The sequence below is a fragment of the Oreochromis aureus genome, linkage group 4 (genome assembly GCF_013358895.1).
Source record: "Oreochromis aureus strain Israel breed Guangdong linkage group 4, ZZ_aureus, whole genome shotgun sequence".
In the NCBI taxonomy this organism is placed as follows: domain Eukaryota; kingdom Metazoa; phylum Chordata; class Actinopteri; order Cichliformes; family Cichlidae; genus Oreochromis; species Oreochromis aureus.
Genome location: NC_052945.1, coordinates 1080163 through 1100087, shown reverse-complemented (window position 1 = coordinate 1100087; position 19925 = coordinate 1080163). Strand labels below are relative to the sequence as shown.

The following is a 19925-nucleotide window of genomic DNA, read 5'->3' as shown; positions in this document are numbered from 1 at the left end:
TGTTCACGTTGTCTTCCCAACAGTTTCACTGACATCTACACTGGATGGCCAGAAAGCGTTCGCGATGGCGCTTCTCCTGCGCTGATAATTGGCGTCTGTCTTGTGTCAGTGACGTAAAAGACGGATTTAATGCGACATGACTGTTCAAACAGCAGTCGCTTTCTAAAACATTGGATATTTATCGGATTCAGTACCACATACGAAAGTGACCCAGATCGGATTTGAAAATATCGGATTTGTGCCGTTCACACTGTCATACCATGATCGGATATGGGTCGCATAGGGTCAAAGAAGTCGGATTTGATGCGCTTTCGCCTGCAGTGTGAACGTAGCCAAAGATGCAGTTTGTTTATACTCTGTTTCATCCGTGTTCTGAAACATCAGCATGTTTTAAATGTTATTTGATAAGAAAGCGTGTCCTCAGCGTGTTTGAAGTTTTAAACTCCATCTGGTTTTGGCAAAACCTGACAAACATTTGGGGCCTCCTTGCTGCTACAGGATCAGCTCAGTGTTTCTTTAACTTATTAAGTAAAAGTAAAATTTTATTTATACAGCACCTTTCAAGACAAACATCACTGTCATGATCCTGAGTCTGCCGACTCAGCGTTTTGTGTTTCCTTATGCTTTTGTTTATTCTGAGTATATATCCTGTTATGATTTGCCATTTGTTAGGTTTCTGTTCTTTGCTTGCCCTGGTCCCACTTCTGTGTTCTGTCTGTCTATGGTGTCACACTGTCTGTTTGTTAGTCAGCCTGTTTAGTTCAGCGTCTTGTCTGGTTCCCTGTGTCTGAGTTTCCTGTTTTATTGTGAAGGTCTGTGTCTTATGTGAGTGTGCTCAGTTTACGTTTCCCCTGTCTCGTCAGCTGTGATTTCTCCCAGGTGTGTTCCCCTCCTGTCTCTCATCCCTTGATTACTGCCGTGTGTATATTAGCCCTGTGTTTCCTTTGTTCTCTGTCGCGTCGTTAACGTCTCCTGCCCTCTAGTTATCTGTGTGTTCCGTCTGCTAGCCTGCCTGCCTGCCTGCCTGCGTAGTTTTTTTCTGTATTCTCAGTTTAGTTAAGTTCATGCACCTTTTTCTGCCCAGCAATAAAGCTGTGTGTTTTTGAGTTCACATCTACCTCTGAGTCCTGCATTTTGGGTCCTTTCCCCGTGCCTGCCTGCACACAGCCATGACAATCACAAAGTGCTTCACAGTGAAATACCAAGGCATTTAAAACAAAACAGGCAAAAATTTAACCAAATGTCATTCAAAAAATATGAGTTTTATGTTGTTTTTTTAAAAGAGATGACTGAGTCCACAGATCTTAAGCTCAGAAGAAAGGAGTTCCACAGTCTGTGGGCCACAGTGGCAAAAGCTCTGTGTCCCTCAGTTCTCAGTCTTTTATGCTGTATAACAATTAGGCCCTGATCACATGACCTCAGGGACCTGCTAGGGACATAGGGCTGTAGAAGTTCAATGATGTCAGCTGGTACTGGTCCATGAAGAGCTCTAAAAAGTCAACCAGAATCTTTGAATGGACTCTGAATTCAATAGGGAGCCAATGCAGCTGTATTAGCTACAGCATGATGTCTTGCTGCAGCGTTTGGAACAACCTGCAGACGCTCCAGGGAGTTTTTGCTTAGACATATAAACAGTGAATTACAGTAGTCCAAATGTGATGAAAATAACGCATGTATAGCAATCTCCAGTTCAGTGTATGATACAATAGGACTTAGTTGAGGAACACATGTAGAAAAACATATTTAGTATACACATTCAGTAATGTATATACCTTTATATATTGTACATATATTTATTACTTTTTAAATTAGCCATTTTTATATTTTGCTTGTTTTACGTTATTGTATTTTTGCACAACTCTGTTGCTTGTGAAGCTCGCACACAAGAATTTCACTCGCATGTACTGTACCAGTGTACCTGCACATGTGACGTGACAATAAAAGTGATTTGATTTGATTTGATTTGATTTGAATGTTTCTTATGTGATAAGGAGGTGATCTGTGATGACCACGGAGAGGACATCGACAGCCTTACTACATGCATTACTGACTATATTAATTTCTGTGTGGATAACACCGTACCTACCAGGACTGTACGGTGTTTCTCCAACAACAAACCTTGGATTACCACAGAAATTAAAGCTGTCCTCAGGCAGAAGAGGAGGGCCTTCAAATCCAAAGACAAAGAGGAGTTGAAAAGGGTGCAGAGAGAGTTGAGGGGACTGATAAGGAATGGGAAGGACAGCTACAGGCAGAAGATGGAGAACCAGCTTCAGCAAAACAACGTTGGTGAAGTCTGGAGAGGCCTCAGAACCATCTCAGGCCACAAACATCAGAACTCTCTGCCTGGGAGGGATGTGAGGTGGGCGAATGAACTGAATCATTTCTTCAACAGATTTGATTCAGCCATGAGGCAGTCTCCAACATCGGCTGCAGACTCACCCACCCCCACTGCTGCTGTTCCACCTCTGACACCTCAGACACTTCACACCTCCTCTATTCACCCTGCTCACGCCTCCCCACCCCCAACAACAGCATCCAATACACAATCAACACAAGGCTCCAGCCTGTCTCTCTCAACCACCCAGGTTAGGAGGGAACTGAGGAGGATTAACGCCAAGAAGGCAGCGGGTCCAGATGGCATCAGCTCAAGGGTCGTCAGGTCCCGCGCGACCAACTGTGTGGTGTGATGGAGCACCTCTTCAACCTGAGCCTGAGGCTGGGAAGAGTCCCACAGCTCTGGAAAACCTCCTGTGTTGTTCCAGTGCCAAAGACTTCACGCCCCAAGGACCTCAACAGCTACAGGCCGGTGGCTCTGACATCCCACCTGATGAAGACCCTGGAGCGGTTGGTCCTGGCTCAGCTTCGGCGCCTTGTGAGCTCATCACTGGACCCACTTCAGTTTGCCTACCAACCTGGCATTGGAGCGGATGATGCCGTCATTCACCTCCTACATCGTTCCCTCGCTCACCTGGAGACCGCTGGGAGCACTGTGAGAATCATGTTCTTTGATTTCTCCAGTGCCTTCAACACTATTCTTCCCTCGGTTCTGAAGGACAAGCTGGAGAACTCTGGAGTGGACCATCACCTCACTACCTGGATTTTGGACTACCTCACCGACCGACCACAGTATGTGAGGACTCAGGGCTGTGTGTCGGACAGGGTCGTCTGCAGTACGGGGGCCCCACAGGGAACGGTTCTAGCTCCGTTCCTCTTCACCATCTACACTGCAGACTTCTCCCACAACTCCACCCAGTGCTTCCTGCAGAAGTTCTCTGATGACTCTGCAATAGTCGGCCTCATCACTGATGGGGACGACAAGGAGTACAGAGGACTGACTCAAGACTTTGTGGGACTGGTGCCAGCTGAACTACCTCCAGATCAATGCCAGTAAAACCAAGGAGCTGGTGGTAGACTTCCGCAGGCACAAACATCCTCCACTGCAACCACTGAACATCCAAGGTATGGACATCAAGGCTGTGGACAGCTACAGGTACCTTGGTGTTCATCTGAACAACAAACTGGACTGGACTCATAACTCAGACGCCCTCTACAGGAAAGGGCAGAGCAGGCTGTACCTGCTGCGGAGACTCAGGTCGTTTGGAGTGGAGGGCCCACTCCTGAAGACCTTCTATGACTCTGTGGTGGCCTCAGCCATCTTTTATGGTGTGGTCTGCTGGGGAGGCAGCATCTCTGCTGGCGACAGGAAGAGACTGAACAGGCTGATCCGCAGGGCCAGCTCTGTTCTGGGAGGCCCTCTGGACCCAGTGGAGGTGGTGAGTGACAGGAGAATGGTGGCTAAACTGTCATCCCTGTTGGACAACATCTCCCACCCCATGCAGGAGACTGTGACAGCACTGAGCAGCTCCTTCAGTGGCTGCGGCACCCACGGTGTGGGACGGAGAGATTTCGCAGGTCTTTCCTCCCCACTGCTGTCAGACTCCACAACAAAGACTTTAACTGATCGAACACACACATCCACAAATGTGCAATAAGACTGCTATATGTGCAATTCTTCTTCTGACGAAGTTGTGTTTTTGTATTTTCCTACTCAGTTGTATATAGTATTTGTATTTCTATTTTATTCTACTGTATATAGTATTTTATTTTATTCTATTCTGTACAGTTGTGTACTGTATTTATTCTTATTTTATTTTATTCTAATTTTTCCTTCATAACTTTTGCACTGTCCACTTCCTGCTGTGACAAAACAAATTTCCCACGTGTGGGACTAATAAAGGTTATCTTATCTTATCTTATCTTATAAAATCAGGACCAAACCATAGATTTGACGTGAACATCCAAAGTGAGAGCAGGGTCAAAGGTTACCCCTAAGTTCCTGACTGATGATTTCACAAATGTTGCAAGGGGACCAAGAGCATTCATTATCTTAGATACGTGTCTATCAGGAGCACATACAAGGACTTCAGTCTTTGCTTCATTAAGTTGGAGAAAGTCATCAGCCATCATCCTTTATGGATTCTAAGCACTCATTCAGAATCTGCAGGTTAGAAACATCTTGGGGTTTAAATATATGACTGGAACCAGGTTCGCACTACAACCTGGTTTGCCTCTTATCTGTAGTTATTTATATTTAATGTAATAACTGTACAGTACTCTGTTTATAGTAACCATTGTCCTTAATGTAAATATGTAAGAAAAAATTGTGTATGTTTCTGTTCTGTGTCCTGTGTACTGTTTGTTTGTATATGTGTCTTTCTGGCTGCTGTTACAACCAAATTTCCCCTTGTGGGACAATTAAAGGATTATTCTATTCTATTCTATTCTATTCTATGTCATCTGCATAGCAGTGATAGCAAATGTCCTCAAAGGTGCTCAAAATATGCCAAAGAGGAATTAGATCTCTTAGAAAAAATAAGGGCCCCAATACAGAACCTTGTGGTACACCATAGGTAAGGGAAGTGGAAGATGACTGTACTTAGAAAGTGCCACAGAAAAGCATTGTTATATGAGGAGTTATACGGAGAACCACTGCAAGGCAGATCTAGATACACTGACCCAGTATTTCAGTCTTTAAAGCGGAATGTGGTGGTCAACCATACCAAAGGCCGATGTGAGGTCCAACAGTTTGTTGGACAAGAACAAGAACATTGTCCAACAAACTACATTCAGTTTGGGCCAAATTTGACTTCAAACCAATGAAAAAGAGCGCACGTCAGTGCTCACAGGTCAGCTGATCGACGATGGAGGTATCTGCATAAAATGTAAATATGCTTAAACATGATGCACCACACTTCATTCACATTTCACCTCATCTTAGTGAGACATATGACTGTTTTCATTATTTTTGAGTCTGTTCCATTTGTTGTTAAAAAAAAAAAAAAAAAAAAAAAAAAAAAAAAAAAAAAGCAAAGTCCATCAGATGTGACCAGATTTGACAAACCGTCTGACCTGTTCAAACACTTCATTTCTTTATCCCTGTGGAACTGATGGAGGGCAAATATCTGCCATACAAACAGTAACAGGACACTTTCAGCTAAAACTCCAACTAACTAGTTTCCTATTAGTCAAACACAGAAGACTTTCAACTTTTAACCAAACTCCATTCAGTTTCTGTCAGAATTGAGTGTCTGCTGGAGTGAAGCAGGTTTACAGTAGAGAGCTGAAGGCACAAAATCAGGTCACGCTGTGTTTGCAGTAAAAGGAAACGTTAAAGCTGCAGCGTGCGATGGCGATTTGTAGGTGAGAGGCTGTAAATCACTTAGTCAGCTTCTGTTGTTGCGTTAAAGCGGACGTTTGTCATCTTAATAACCCGCTAAGCTTCTGTTTTCTTTACTGATCCTACTCTGCTCATGTAGGATCTCAGTTTAACATTTGGCTTGATTCAGGTAGTCAGGTGTGTCGTTGACATGGCAACAAGCTTGTTAACAGAAGAACTAACCGACTGCCTGTGAGAGAAAAGTGAAGATCAAAAGAAACAAAAGACGCCGACAGGAGTCAGAGGAGATGGAGGCTGAGATTAGAGGCAGGCGCGAGTATCAGTGCGGTAAAAAGGCTCTGTTCCAACAGGCCTCTGGGAAATACCTGCCATAACTCCACCTGCAGGTCTGTACCTGCAGCAGCACACGCCCTCTCCCAGCACCAGGTGTTGTGTTACAGTGACCTGCACTCCATGAGAACTGTGCTGGATTCATTTAAGGTCACTTTGTTTGCCTTCATCCTGACATCAGTTTTTATTCTGACAGAAAATCTAAAAAATACAAAACAATACAAAGCACACACACACAGACAGGAGCTGTATCTGTCATTTTCAGCTCATCCGGCTAAAGCACAGAGGAGCTCCCAGCATCATCCACCCTGCTGTCCCTCCACAGCTACGTCAGTTTGTGCCACAGAGAAACAAAAAGAAGGAAAGTTCTCCTCACACATTTCAGGAACCTGTGAGCTGCTCCAGGTTTTGTGAAGCTGAGCTTAAACCTCACTCGATGCTGTTTAACTTGTCAGGCATCCGTCCTTCCAGGGTTATGAAAGATAAGTTATCAAAACAAATATTTTACCTAAAGCATTTTTTTACCCTGAGCACTGAAATGTAGACATAACTCACTCACACAGGGGTAAACATGCACGCCATATGGATAACAGTAAGTGGACACCACAGTTCAAATACTCACATTTGGTCACTGCGACTGGTTGCAACGGTTCTACTTTAAAATCTTTTATTTTAAAGGTGAAAAATTTATAAAATCCATGTAATCCTGCTGCTCATGAGGGGATGTAAAGGTTTTTAAGAAATTTAAGTATTTCTGTGTTATTCATGATTATGTGTGTTGCTGTGACAGGATTAAGACGAGGCCTCGTGCTGCTGCTGACAGGACTGACCAGTTTCCTGCAGACCTTTTACTGTGGAACTGTTCCCGTCACTACACACCCACCTGTCATCACCGCCGAGCTGCTGCGACACGTACATTCGACGCCCACCAAACCTCCACAGCTGCAATTAAGTTGTGCTCAGAGGAGGGAGGAGTGGAAATATCTGATGGAGATCTGTCAAACAAACCTGCAGCTCTGGCAGCTTTACAGCTCCAGCAACAAAAACATTCCACATGCTTCTGTTGGCGAACGTCTCAGGCCTGAGAAACAACAGAATCTGCAGCTTCACTCCCATCAGGCTTCTGTGCACTCACGCCAAACTCAGCTTCACCTCTTAGAAAAGCTGCAAACAAACCAGAGATTTACCACCTTCAACTGTCCACATACTTATGACTTGTTTCTGTGACACTGACCTCCACGCGGCTGCAGAGCGAGGCTGTGAATCATTGATCGGTGATTAATCGATCTGTGGAGTCATGTTTACGAGAAGGAAAGGCGCTCATCGTTTCAACACCTTAATGGAGACGTGTTTGAACAGCGACAGATTTTGAATGCTTACCTGTTTTTACCTCATTCAACAGCAGTGATGCGTCCCTGGTCCCACATATACGCCCACAGCCATAAATATTTGGACAACATAAGTTTTACATTTGAATTACATTCCAAATGTGACATTAAAGGGAAAAATTTGGTTTTAATTTAAATTCATGTGTTTAAAAAAGTTCAAAATGAACTGAAGCATCAACGGGATGTGAAGAAGCAGCGGTGACGAGTTCCCTGAGCGAGACACGAGCGTTGTTGAAGAGATATCAGCGGAAGCTGAACCTTCACCAAACTGCTCCACAATACAATGGAGCGACATGTGAGGAAGAGGAAGTGCTGATGAAGACGCAGATGTGGAATGGGAGCAGATATATAGAGACAGCTGATTGGCTTGTTTGGGGTCATGTGACATTGCCTGTAGAGGATCCTGAGTTGGTTTCACTGCGCTGGGATCCTGGTCAGTCTGCAGAGGGTAGCTCTGTAAAGATCTTCTATCAGCCTCATCGCAGACGAACCCTGAGCGTCACACCTGCCTGTCTTCATGCCTGCTGTGATCTCTAGACTTCTTCACATCTACATCAGAACCAGAATCAGAAATACTTTATTAATCCCGAAGGAAATTATAGGTTACAGCAGGCAGCACGCTAATGGCACATACGCACTTACAAAGGAACCTTCTGACCAAACTTTACACAAACATCAGATTGGGAAGACACGTCAGAGAGGTAGGCTGATAGCAAAAAACAACGAAAATACATAACATGAGGTGAGAGGAGAAAAACACTCCACTCAGACTGAGCTCCTACTGAGAGAACAGAAAAAAACACCCCAGCACAAAAGCACATGACTGCCAATACGCTACAGAAACACAAGACAGGCAACAGGGGTGGGTAACGGTAAGAGAGAGCCGGTGTAGACAGCACATCTGGTCGTGCAGCATGTCTGCGCTGGTGCAGTCGACCTGCCATCTGCCCCAGGAGGGGACAAGCATCGAAGGCATTTGGAAAGGAGGGATGAGTGTGTATCAGTGTATGTGTGTGTGTGTCCAGAGTTCAGCTGACACAGTGTCCTTCGCCCTGCCAGGCTAACTAAACAGTCTTCCAGCCGACCCAGGTGGCCTTGCGTAGGGGAGGAACAGTCTAAACACCGTCTGTTATCAGGGTGAATTTGTTTTCTTCAGCTCCAGCCTTGAGACCACAGCTGGTGCCGATATGGTAGCCGCATGAAACGATGGTGGTTTTTCCTTTAGTGCGAACAACTCATGTCAATTTCAGAGCCGTTCTAGCAGTCCGACACTGGTCTCTCAATCTCCCGTTGGAGCGCCGTGAGATTCTCCAAGATGTTATCCGTGCTGCGTTCAGTGAGCCCATTTTGAGAAGTCACGACCCGTCCCATCGCTTCAGTCACAGCGGGCAGCCTTGTGGGGTTTTGAACAGCCGATTCCGCTTTCTTTAATGTTCGATAAGCCAGGGCCAAGCCAGCTCCGATCAGCAAGAACCCCGTTATCATGGCTCTGAAAAGGTAGATGTCTTCAATGTACTGGATCGACAGTCCCGCCAGGCATACGACCCTCCAGCTATGCCACCCGTCCATCGTGCCCCTCCAGCCCAGGCTTCTCGTTGAGAAGAGGGTGTCAATTGCATTCAGGGACCAGTTGATCAAATCCATAACTCCTCTTTTAGGTTTTAGAGAACAGACTGTGAGAGAGTGTTCCAGGGCAAGAGTAGAAAATAGACGAGACTAGACAAGGACACGAGAAGCTAAGAAGGAAAGATAAGGGAGCGGGAGAGGAGAAAAGTGCGACCGCCTTCGTCAAGAGCCAAAGAGATCAGTCGGAGCTTATTTCACCTTAATCACCACAGAAACATGAACGTGTTCCTCCAGTACTGCCTGTTAAATTTAGACTGATTTTAAAAGCCTAACAATGACTTTTATATTTAGGAGCTATTGAGCCATAGTGGGCCTGGGTCAGCTTAGATCAGCTGATTGGGGCTCTGCTGGTTACTGTCAGCTGCTTTCATTTTTTATCAGAGAACTGTCATGAATGTTTGACAGGTGCCCATGTGGTTACATCCGCTCTCCTGTAACTCCTGTATTTTTATTATTTGGCTTATTATTTTCTTTTTTAATGTTTCTGTTATTTTTTAAAGTAAAGTCCTAGATAAATAAACTGGATTACTCCTAAAAGTCTGCAAATTACATCTTCACTTGAGGGCCAAACAAAAATCCTCCAGAAGGCACAGAGCCAGACACTCAGTGCACGGGTGAGGTACAGATCCTGGACAGGGAGAAACGCTGGTGGAGATACTGCACTGATAGACGCTGCACTTCAGCTACAACCTGCTTTCTTTACTTCAGGCTCACTGTGGTTTAAAAAAGGTCTGAGTATTTGTGTATATCTATACTTCTCCAGCTGTGCCTTCATGTCCCTGCACTTATGTGCAGACATGTGTTTTCAGTTACAGTCAGTCCTTTAAAACAACAAAATGAAGCAAACAAACAAAAAATTTTATTATGATTCATACAGAAAGAATCTGGCTCCTGATGCACCGCTGAAGAAGAAGTTAAAAAGAATGGTTGGAGGAGAAAAAGATGTTGATGCAGGATCACTGAGCTCCGCTGCCCCCTTGTGGTCAGACTGAAGCACAAACAGGATCAGTAAGCAACCAAGGAGATTTCAGCTAAATGCTGTAATCCAATAAATGTACTCCAACAGTAATATGACACCTACTCAGTGATTTACAGCATGAATGCAGGTTGTTTCCTCTTAAACATTTAAATAACTTTCCTAAAAAAAATGAACTGGAAATCTATAAGATCTGTTTCGGAGATGCTGTGCAATTTCTCTCGGAGTAACGTCTTCCTGTTTGGGCAGAGTCCATAGCGCTCTGTGTGCAAAGTTCGGCTGTTTGAGCATCGGTGGCTTCACGTAAACCCTGAACATCAGGTGGTGTAATGAAGGTAAACCCTTCTAAATCTTGAGGTGTAGAGGTGCTCACAGGTTACTCTGGAAGTTTCTGTATCTAGAATCTGATCAACATGTCTGCGCCAGACTAAGTTGGCTCCAACATCTATGATGTATGTCAGCGGCCCGATCCGTGACAGAATCATGCCAGACTGCCATTTCTGACTTGGGTCTCTGTAGTCTCTGGCGAGAACTTTTTGTCCAATATTAAAGAATCTGGTTTTGTTTCTTGCTGCTTCTTGCACCATGGAAGACTGTTTGTCTTGGACATCCGTGCAAATGTCTGGTTTCAGCAGATCCAGATGTGATCTCAGATTTCGTCCCATGAAGAGTGTGGTATCGCAAGAAATTAGTTGTTTATATAAATATATGGGTATGCATAATAGTTATTATTCATAGATACCTACATCCTAAGTTCCTGTTATTCATCTGAAAGAAACAGATAGAATGAGTGTGTTGCTAACTTGTTACAATGGTAAAGCCAGGAGAGGCAGTATTGGTTCTGTGTTACACTAATGTTGTAAGAAAGTGGAAGAAGAGAGTGTCCTGTAGGAGGCAGTAAAATGGACACTGATGTTCTGAACATGTACTGACAAGAAGGTTCAATAAACAAGTTGCAACGATACTCCTGTGTAAGGCTCAGATATTTTATTTTTGTTTTTGAAGATGCAACAAAGAGCATTGCATGTGTGGCCAGTTCTTGCCTGAGCGGTGATCCTGTAAGCCAGTAAGAAGTTGTGGATTTTAGTGACTTTCAACCTGTCAGACTGGCTTTCACTGACGGCTTGAAGAACTGGATGAACCATTCAGCTTGTCTGTTTGTTGCTGGATGACTGGGAGCTGAAGTGATATGTCATACCGTCTAACTCTTAAGGAAACCCTGCAACTACTCTCCAGTAAACTGACGACCACTGTCACTTACAAGCTGTTGTGGCAGACCTGTTGCGCAAACGGTGACTGAAGACTGCTGTTAGTGCTGGCAGCCGTTGTTTGCTTCACAGGGAAGATTTCTGACCACTTTGAGTGTGCATCAACCACAACCAGGAACATTTGGTCCAAAAATGGTCCAGCATGGTCTATATGGATGCGTTGCCATGGAGCTGATGGCCACTCCCACATGTGTGCAGGCACTGTTTGATGCTGGCGCAGTGTCTGCTGATGACCAGTGCAGGATTTAGCTATATTCTCTACTGCACAGTCGATGTCTGGCCACCAAACATAGCTTCTGGGGGCATGTGTGACCGCGAGGAATGTGCTTTTTTTGCTGTACTAGAATAAAGTGTAATTGCACATCCACTACAGTAGGTGGCAGGGTTTTTTGCACCGAGCATGTGCACACACACACACATCAACGAGCAGGAGATATGAAGATATGAAGAGATATGAAGCGCAGCAAACAAACCCTCACTTCATATGAGATCAATGAGAGGGCAGACCCAGCATCCAGTTCAATCTGTAACTCAACCCCTTGTATTTTTGGTGTGACCCATATTGCATCATATCTTCCTCTTGTATTGTGTACAGTGGCCCCTCGTTTATCGCGGGAGTGACGTTCCAAAAATAAATCCATGAAGTAGCCAACTTTATTTTTTACAATTATTATAGATGTTTTAAGGCTGTAAAACCTCCCACTACACACTTTATACACTTTTCTCAGACAGGCATGAACGAAAAGTGAACCGCGTTATAGCGAGGGACCACTGAACAGCTGTAGGCATGCCAAATCCTCCTGAGAATCGTTTGAGTCTGTCTCATGTCCTTCATGCAGCTTTCTGTCTGCACATGTTTCTTTTCATCATACTGCTTTGATTTGCATATCTTCTTCATGATGCCCGTTTTTGTTACAGAGATTCTTTATCGTTAAACCAGCCGCATCTTAAGCACATCTGTTGTAAATGACCCTAAATACTTTTATTTATTTGCTTGCAACTTATTTTGGCGCTTATCGCATTTATTTACTATCAGCTGGGATTAACTTCCTGTTTGAGTTATGATGCTATTATTTTGAAGGAACGACTTCCTTTATAACTGTAGTCGGCGCGATTGGGGGCGGGGAGGGGGGTGTTGGAACATGTTACCATAACGTGGAAGTTTATTCTGTGGCAGAAGCACAAGCTGCGGTTATGATGTAAATAAGTACGTTTAAATATTTTGCGTGCAGAAACTGCGCATTTGTTAAGTTTGTCATGTAGAAGGTTGTTTTATGCTGCAAACGTTTACGGTTTTGGATTTTACCTTACACGCTCTTACGGTGAGATTGAGGGTTTATTGCCATTAAACCTGAAAATTCATCAGTAAAGTGTCATCCTTGATTCGGCGGGGTTCGCTGCATCGCAGCGTGAGGTTGACGTTTCTGTGCGCTTTCATTGTGCGTGCCGTCTCTCGGCGCATCACACCGTGCGTCACAGTTCCGTGATGTACTCCGAAGTGGAATCGAAACCGAAACCGTGCGGATTTAACCACCGTCTTCGGTCCGAAGTGGCTTCGGAGCAACTCTGTGATCTCCTTGAGTCTTTTGTCTGGTGAAGCAACAAGTTGTAAGTTTTTGCTCCATTACACTCAGTAACACCGCCTCTTTCCTCTCATCATCTACTATATTAGCCAGACAGTATTGTTGAACTCTCTCTACACGTGCTGTCTAACCCTCCTTAACAAAAATGTCCATTTCTCCCACATGTCCCGGTGTCTTTATGTCCTCATGTCCTCTCCACAGTTCGCTAGCCAGGCTGGTGAGTTAGGATCCCTAACAATACAAAACATTTTGTTTTACATTAGAAATTAATTTTGTGCATAATTTGATATTGTTGTTGATAATAAATTAATTAAAGCAGCAAAACAACCTGAAGAGCCGGTTGGGAGCCGAAAGAGCCGGTTCTCTAAAAAGAGCCGAAATTCCCATCACTATTGTTCATGTTTGGTAGTGATGTGCGGATCGATACTGAAATATCGATTCCTCCGATACCAGTCATTTATGTTCTAGAATTGATTCTCATATTAAAATATTGATATTTTAGTAATTTAGGGTAAATTTGTAGTTTATCATTAACAGGAACACAGAGGAAAGAAACTATATCATTCAGATTGTCTACATTGGAAGGAACTACTTATTTTTCCGCCTTGCATAGTCAAGTGTGAAATACGGCTGTATAAATGTGTCGTAGCCGCTTGGCGTGCGCACTCACAACAATGGCTGAGCGTAAATGCAGTCATGTGTGGACGTATTTTACCTCCACAAACAGCCGAGACGTGGTTTGCGATACATGTGGCAAGACAGTGAGGTGTTGTGACAACACCACTAACCTCATCAAACACCTCAGAGTAAATCCTATCACAGAATATGACGAGCTTACGTTGAGGTGAACTGAAGAGGAGGAGAGGGACAGGTGCTGCTAGGGCGAGACAGACGTCTCTCACAGAGTCCTTTAGTGCTGCAGGCAGGCAACATGTTCAAATAGCGCACAACTTCAGTTTTTTTATTTCTGTATGATAATTGTGCATTATTAAGCGATAAGAACAAGTAATCTGATGCCCTTTAATCATTATGAAGCTGTAATTTGAGATACAATAAAAGATACAATAAGTAAAATAAATTTTTGTACAAAGTATCGGTATCGGATCAGTATCGTCGTTACCACCCTGAATTTGACTTGGTATCGGATCGGAAAGGAAATCAGTGGTATCGCACATCACTAATGTTTGGACTTCTTCTGTGTTCTAAACGCGCATATCAGCCCGTGCATGATTACATTGCTCCGCCCTTCAAAAAAAGTTTGTGCATGCATGAATATATCGCCTATCGCCGTTACTGGACTGACAATTGTTGGTTGTTTACATATCTCCCAATCTTACTGTCCATGTCTGTTTTAGTTGAGATTACACAGTATGCTGTAATACCCTTCCAAGTCCATTGTCTAAAGACCCTGTCCAAATGTGCTGGTGTACAGTCTGTATCATATCCTACCCGTCTTAGTGTTAGCAAATTGAATATTGTACTTTGTTTAATCCAGATATTTAAAGCTACTTCACAACCCAACATTGAAGCTGTGCCGCATTGTAATAGTCCTCCAAGCTAGGTAAGGATAATCCACCTTGGTCTTTGGTAACTGTAGAGTCTTAAGTCGTTAACAGGGTTTTTTACCTTGCCAAATAAATTGTGAGGGCAGCACGGTGGCACGGTGGTTAGCACTGTTGCCGCACAGCAAGAAGGTCCTGAGTTCAATTCTACCATCAGCCCGGGCTCTTTCTGTGTGGAGTTTGCATGTTCTCCCCGTGTTTGCGTGGGTTCTCTCCGGGTACTCCGGCTTTCTCCCACCGTCCAAAGACATGCAGCTTGTGGGGATAGGTTAATTGGATAATCCAAATTGCCACTAGGTGTGAATGGTTGTCTGTCCCTGTGTGTTGGCCCTGCGACAGACTGGCGACCTGTCCAGGGTGTACCCCGCCTCTCGCCCTATGACAGCTGGGATAGGCTCCAGCGCCCCCCACGACCCTGAAAAAGATAAGTGGAAGCGAATGGATGGATGGATGGATTCCGAGATCATTTTTTTTCCACTCATTGAATTGTTTTGGGGGGATTCCATTTGGCAGGGATTGAAAAAGAAACAATAGACGGGGTAAAATATTCATTTTACCCCGTCTAATAAACCATACAGACCAGTTGTCAAAGGTGCCCATCTTCCTGAGTCCTCTTTTATATTTTGTGTGATAGCATTATATTTTAAGTTATAAACTTCTGTCAAATCCTTTGGTATGGTGTGATGGACCGAGCAGCGAAGGAAACTTAGGCACAGGTTAAAGTTAAAAAAGGTTAAAAAAGGATTTTTTGTTTTGTTTTGTTTTTACCCAAAAACATAGTTTGTTAAATCATACAAAAAATCAAAATCTTGGGCCCATAAAAGAGGTCAAAATAACAGAACTCTACTCAAAGTGAAAAACAAACAAACAATACTGATAACTCAGACAAACTGACCTAACTAAACGAGACAAAGGGGAAACTTAAATAGTGGCTGATCAGCCCACAAAAAACACAAAAAGGGGTAAAACACACAAAACCTAACTGAAACTAACATAATGATCTCCAATTCCCCCCCATGGTCCCGAGTTATGGAATGAGCCAATTTGCAGTTTTCCATCAAGGCTTGCTCCGCCCCTTTTCCACCTCTTGGCTCCTCAATCAAGGGACTGGAGCAGCTGCAACTAAGGTAACTTAGAAAACAAAGATTTATCATACATAACAGTGTAAACTAAAATGTGCGCAGTTATTTTAGAATGCAGTGTTATGTGAATATATGAATTAATTCTAAACCAAAACCAGTTATTTGTTATCCTGTAAATTAAACCTTATATTTAAAGAAAGACAAATGTGAATGCAGTGTTATGTGTAAGCCTCTACACTGATATTACCACTGTGTGGCTGTAACTGCAGACATCACATATAGTGATATGCAGTGATGTGTCAGTTTGTTAGTATTCCAATTGAAATCATACATTTTACATATGTTTTCTTTTTGTACATAGTTGTAAGTTAGAGTTTGGCGATCGTGGCTCAAGAGTTGGCAGTTCGTCTTGTAAACGGAAGGTTGCCGGTTCGACAGTCTCGGTCGCTGTGTCCTTGGGCAAGACGCTTCACCTGTTGCCTACTGGTGGCGCCAGTGTCCGGCAGCCTCGCCTCTGGCAGTGCGCCCCAGGGCAGCTGTGGCTGCAATGTAGCTTGCCATCACCTGTGTGTGAGTGGGTGGATGACTGATTGTAGCGTAAAGCGCTTTGGGGTCCATAGGGACTATACAAATACAGGCCATTTACCATTTTTGTGTATATTTAATTTGAGTATTGGCTAAACTGTTCAAGGCGCATCATCAGTTTGGGGAGACTGGAGTCCGGATTGGACAAGGTCAAAAGTATGTAATCTGCAATATAAGCATATTTTATACGCCACTCCTTTAACTTAAATACCCCTGATTTTCTGGTCTTCTCTAATCCATTGAGCCAGGGTCTCTATAAAGAGTGCAAACAAGGTAGGGCTTGGGGGGCACCAGCGACAGCGTATTACCCTTAGACAGATTTCCATTCATTTTAATCTCGGCAGTTTGACAACTTTACAGCATTTTAAAAACAGCCAATGATCTGCTCTTTGCATCCAAATAGTTTAAGTACTAAATAAAGAAATTCCCATTGCACCATATCAAAGGCTTTCTCTGCATCCAAACTCAAAACAACTGATTTAAATTAATTTTGAAACATAGTATTTATTTGGTATAGTGCTCTTCTTACATGGTCCTGTGTTTGTCTGTATCTTATGAACCCTCTTTGGTCATGGTTAATCCAGTCAGGAATAATATTTTCCCGTCTTTTTGCAATGATTGAAATAAATATTGTGAAATCTATATTTAAGACTGATAGCTTGTTTCCAGGATTCTGGTGTCTCTCCTCCGTTCAAGATAGAATTAAAACTAAAACTAAATTAAAATTAGAATTTTTAATAGCTTTGGTGACAAAAGGTCCCTATACCGCTTAAACCATTCTGCAGGAGATCCATCTCCTCCTGGCACTTTGTTTCTCTTCAGCCTAGATACAGCTTTATTTTATCTTTATTTTATCCAGTAATGCTGCACTAATGAATTAGACTAACTTTTCACTTTGGCTAAAGTTATTAAGTTAGCTAAAGAGTTGGGATGCTGTGTAAGACATAAATAAAGCTCAAATACAAAGGTTTGGACACTGTTTTGCATGTTTCCCTACTGTAGGGGTCTCTGCAAGCATACAGGGCTCTGCCAGGGTACAAGATGACAACTTTGGAATCCTACTAGAAACAGTCGATCATATTTGTTTGTCAAAGCTAAATCCAGGGCAAACTAGGCTAAATTAGCGTTTTTAGCTAACAGCTACAATAAGCATAAAAGTTACTGTACGGCTATCAATTGTTAACATGACGCTTGTTCTTATACATGTAATACATTTATTACCAACCTGAGAGTTTATCCGCTGGTCATTCGACATGACGAATGACTTCTGAAGTCTTAATTCAGCTCAACACGCTGTAGATTCCCGTCAGTAACACTTTCGGCCCGCTAGTAAAACGTAGTTCTATTAATCTGCGCTCGATTACTCTGGAACCGGAACCGGATGTAAGTCCCAAAAAACTGAATTTTGGAACTGAAACTGAAATTATTCGAGAGCTGAATTTTTAAAGGATAAAATGCAGTTTCAAAGCAAATCAATTCATTTTCAAAATATAAAATTCAATTTCAATTTAGTGATGATCATTTTCAAACCAATAAATTGAATTTTAAATTAGGCTAATTCATATTCAGTTTTTAAAAGCATTTATTCAAGTTGCAATTCAGATTCAAATTTAACTTATTCAAATTCAGTTTCTGATGGCACAGATTTCTGCCCATATTCACATTTTTATTATTCATATTCATAATTCAATTCAATTTTATTTATACAGCGCCAAATCACAACAACAGTCACCTCAAGGTGCTTTATATTGTAAGGTAGATCGTACAATAATACATACAGAGACAAACACAACAGTCATATGACCCCCTATGAGCAAGCACTTTGGTGACAGTTGGAAGGAAAAACTCCCTTTTAACAGGAAGAAACCTCCGGCAGAACCAGGCTCAGGGAGGGGCGGGGCCATCTGCTGCGACCGGTTGGGGTGAGAGAAGGAAGACAGGATAAAGACATATTCATTCCACTAAGTATTTAAAGGCACATATTCTGTTCAGAGTCAATGATCCATTAGATATTATTACAAGCTGGTGTCATGAGAACCTAAACATGATAAGGTGATCAGTCTTGATGTTGTGTCCTGCTGACCATGACTTTACTGAGTTTGTTCCCTGTGGTCTGTCCTTTTTAGAACACAGTATGGCATCTGGATCTTCTAACGGAGTCCTGCGACCCCTTCTCCTCAGTATACTTGTACTGGGAGTCTTCGTGACTGTGTTTCTGATGTATTTTAAACCTGATAAAAGCTGGTTCTGTCCTGTAGAGTCAGTGTCAGATCAGGTGAAGAACCTCATCTCCACCAAGAGTGATAAGAATGCCACCATTGTGCTGATCTGGCTCTGGTCCTTAGGCAGTAAGTTTGACTTCAGCGTCTGCAGCTCTCTCTTTGAAATTGATAATTGCTTCATCACAGCAGACAGGAACCTCTACAGTAAGTCACATGGGGTCATCATCAATCACAGAGACATCAGTGGTGACCTGTCCAATCTGCCACAGTTGCAGCGGCCATCTTTCCAGAAGTGGATATGGATGAACTTTGAGTCACCAACACATTCATCCAAGCTGTCTGGGATACAGAAGCTGTTCAATCTGACTCTCAACTACCGTCAGGATGCAAACATTGGAGTGCCTTCTGGGACTATCGTACCAGCAGAGGGCGAGGAGAATTTTGTACCACCCAGTAAAAACAAGCTGGTCTGCTGGATAGTGAGCAACTGGAACCCACAGCACGACCGTGTGAAATATTTCAATGAGCTGCAGAAACATGTTAAGGTCCATGCATATGGACGAGCCTTTGGAAAGTACATTTCTGACAATGACCTCATTCCCACCATCACCAGCTGCAAGTTCTATCTGTCCTTTGAGAACTCCGTCCACAAGGATTACATTACTGAGAAACTATTCAACCCACTCTCAGTAGGAACAGTGCCAGTGGTTCTGGGCCCGACCAGGCAGAACTATGAGAACTTTATCCAGGGAGACGCCTTCATTCATGTCGATGACTTCAGCTCACCCAAGGACCTGGCTGATTACCTGCTGCTTCTGGACAAGAATGAGGAAATGTACCTCAGGTACTTTGAGTGGAGGCGACATTTTAAAGCAAGGAAGGTCCAATTTCCGGTAGAACATGCATGCCTGACTTGTGATTATTTGCGTAGGCACAAAGAATACAAGGAATTCAATGACCTTGATAAGTGGTTCTGGGGCAGCTAGAGATTTGAAGGGTTAGGAATAAAATGATTAAGTAAATCTGTTTTTGTGAGGTTTTTTTTTTTTTGACCAAGTCTTCCAAGTCCTCCCATGCCACACCTCTGCTGATCCAGCTGCACTGGCTCCGCATATAATTCAGAGTGCAGTTTAAGATTATGATTTTGACATTTAGGGCTCTGCATGGACAAGCGCCAACATACATCAGTGATCTTTTACATCCTTACATCCCCAGCAGGTCCCTGAGGTCATGTGATCAGGGCTTGCTTGCTGTCCATAACACGAGGCTGAAAACAAAAGGTGGCAGAGCTTTAGTAACTGTGGCCCCCAGACTGTGGAAGTCTCTTCCATTGAGCTTGAGATCTGTGGACTCTGTGGTCTCTTTTAAAAAACAGCTAAAAACTCATCTTTTGAACTTGCTTTTGGTTGATTTTTGTTTTTATGTTTTAGCTCCTGTGAAGCACTTTGTGATTTAATCTTGAAATGTACTATATAAATAAAATTTTACTTACTTTTTAATTTGACTTTATATACATTTTGCAATTGTGTTTGTTAGGAGTTCCGTTTATTTCTACACTTTGTTTGTTTTACCTGTTCGTATTTATCTCATTATTGGCGCTTCACCGTCTAACCAGCAAGGGTC

The 19925-nt window shown here is 43.1% G+C and overlaps 1 protein-coding gene across 5 annotated transcripts; it reads left to right on the top strand.

Moving 5' to 3' along the window:
- Positions 1–12459: 12459 nt before the first annotated feature.
- LOC116311514 (4-galactosyl-N-acetylglucosaminide 3-alpha-L-fucosyltransferase 9-like) lies at positions 12460–19765 on the top strand. Of its 5 annotated transcripts, XM_031728646.2 has the most exons (4): positions 12460–12876; positions 13053–13068; positions 14347–14412; positions 18207–19765. In XM_031728646.2, exon 4 carries the CDS (start codon positions 18215–18217, stop codon positions 19286–19288), a length of 1074 nt encoding a protein of 357 aa, XP_031584506.2. In that variant the 5' UTR covers positions 12460–12876; positions 13053–13068; positions 14347–14412; positions 18207–18214; the 3' UTR covers positions 19289–19765. The 5 variants fall into 5 exon arrangements, with proteins under 5 accessions (XP_031584506.2, XP_031584508.2, XP_031584507.2 ...); XM_031728648.2 differs by lacking the exon at positions 14347–14412; XM_031728647.2 differs by lacking the exons at positions 13053–13068; positions 14347–14412 and having other exon boundaries at positions 12747–12876.
- The last annotated feature ends 160 nt before the right edge of the window (positions 19766–19925 follow it).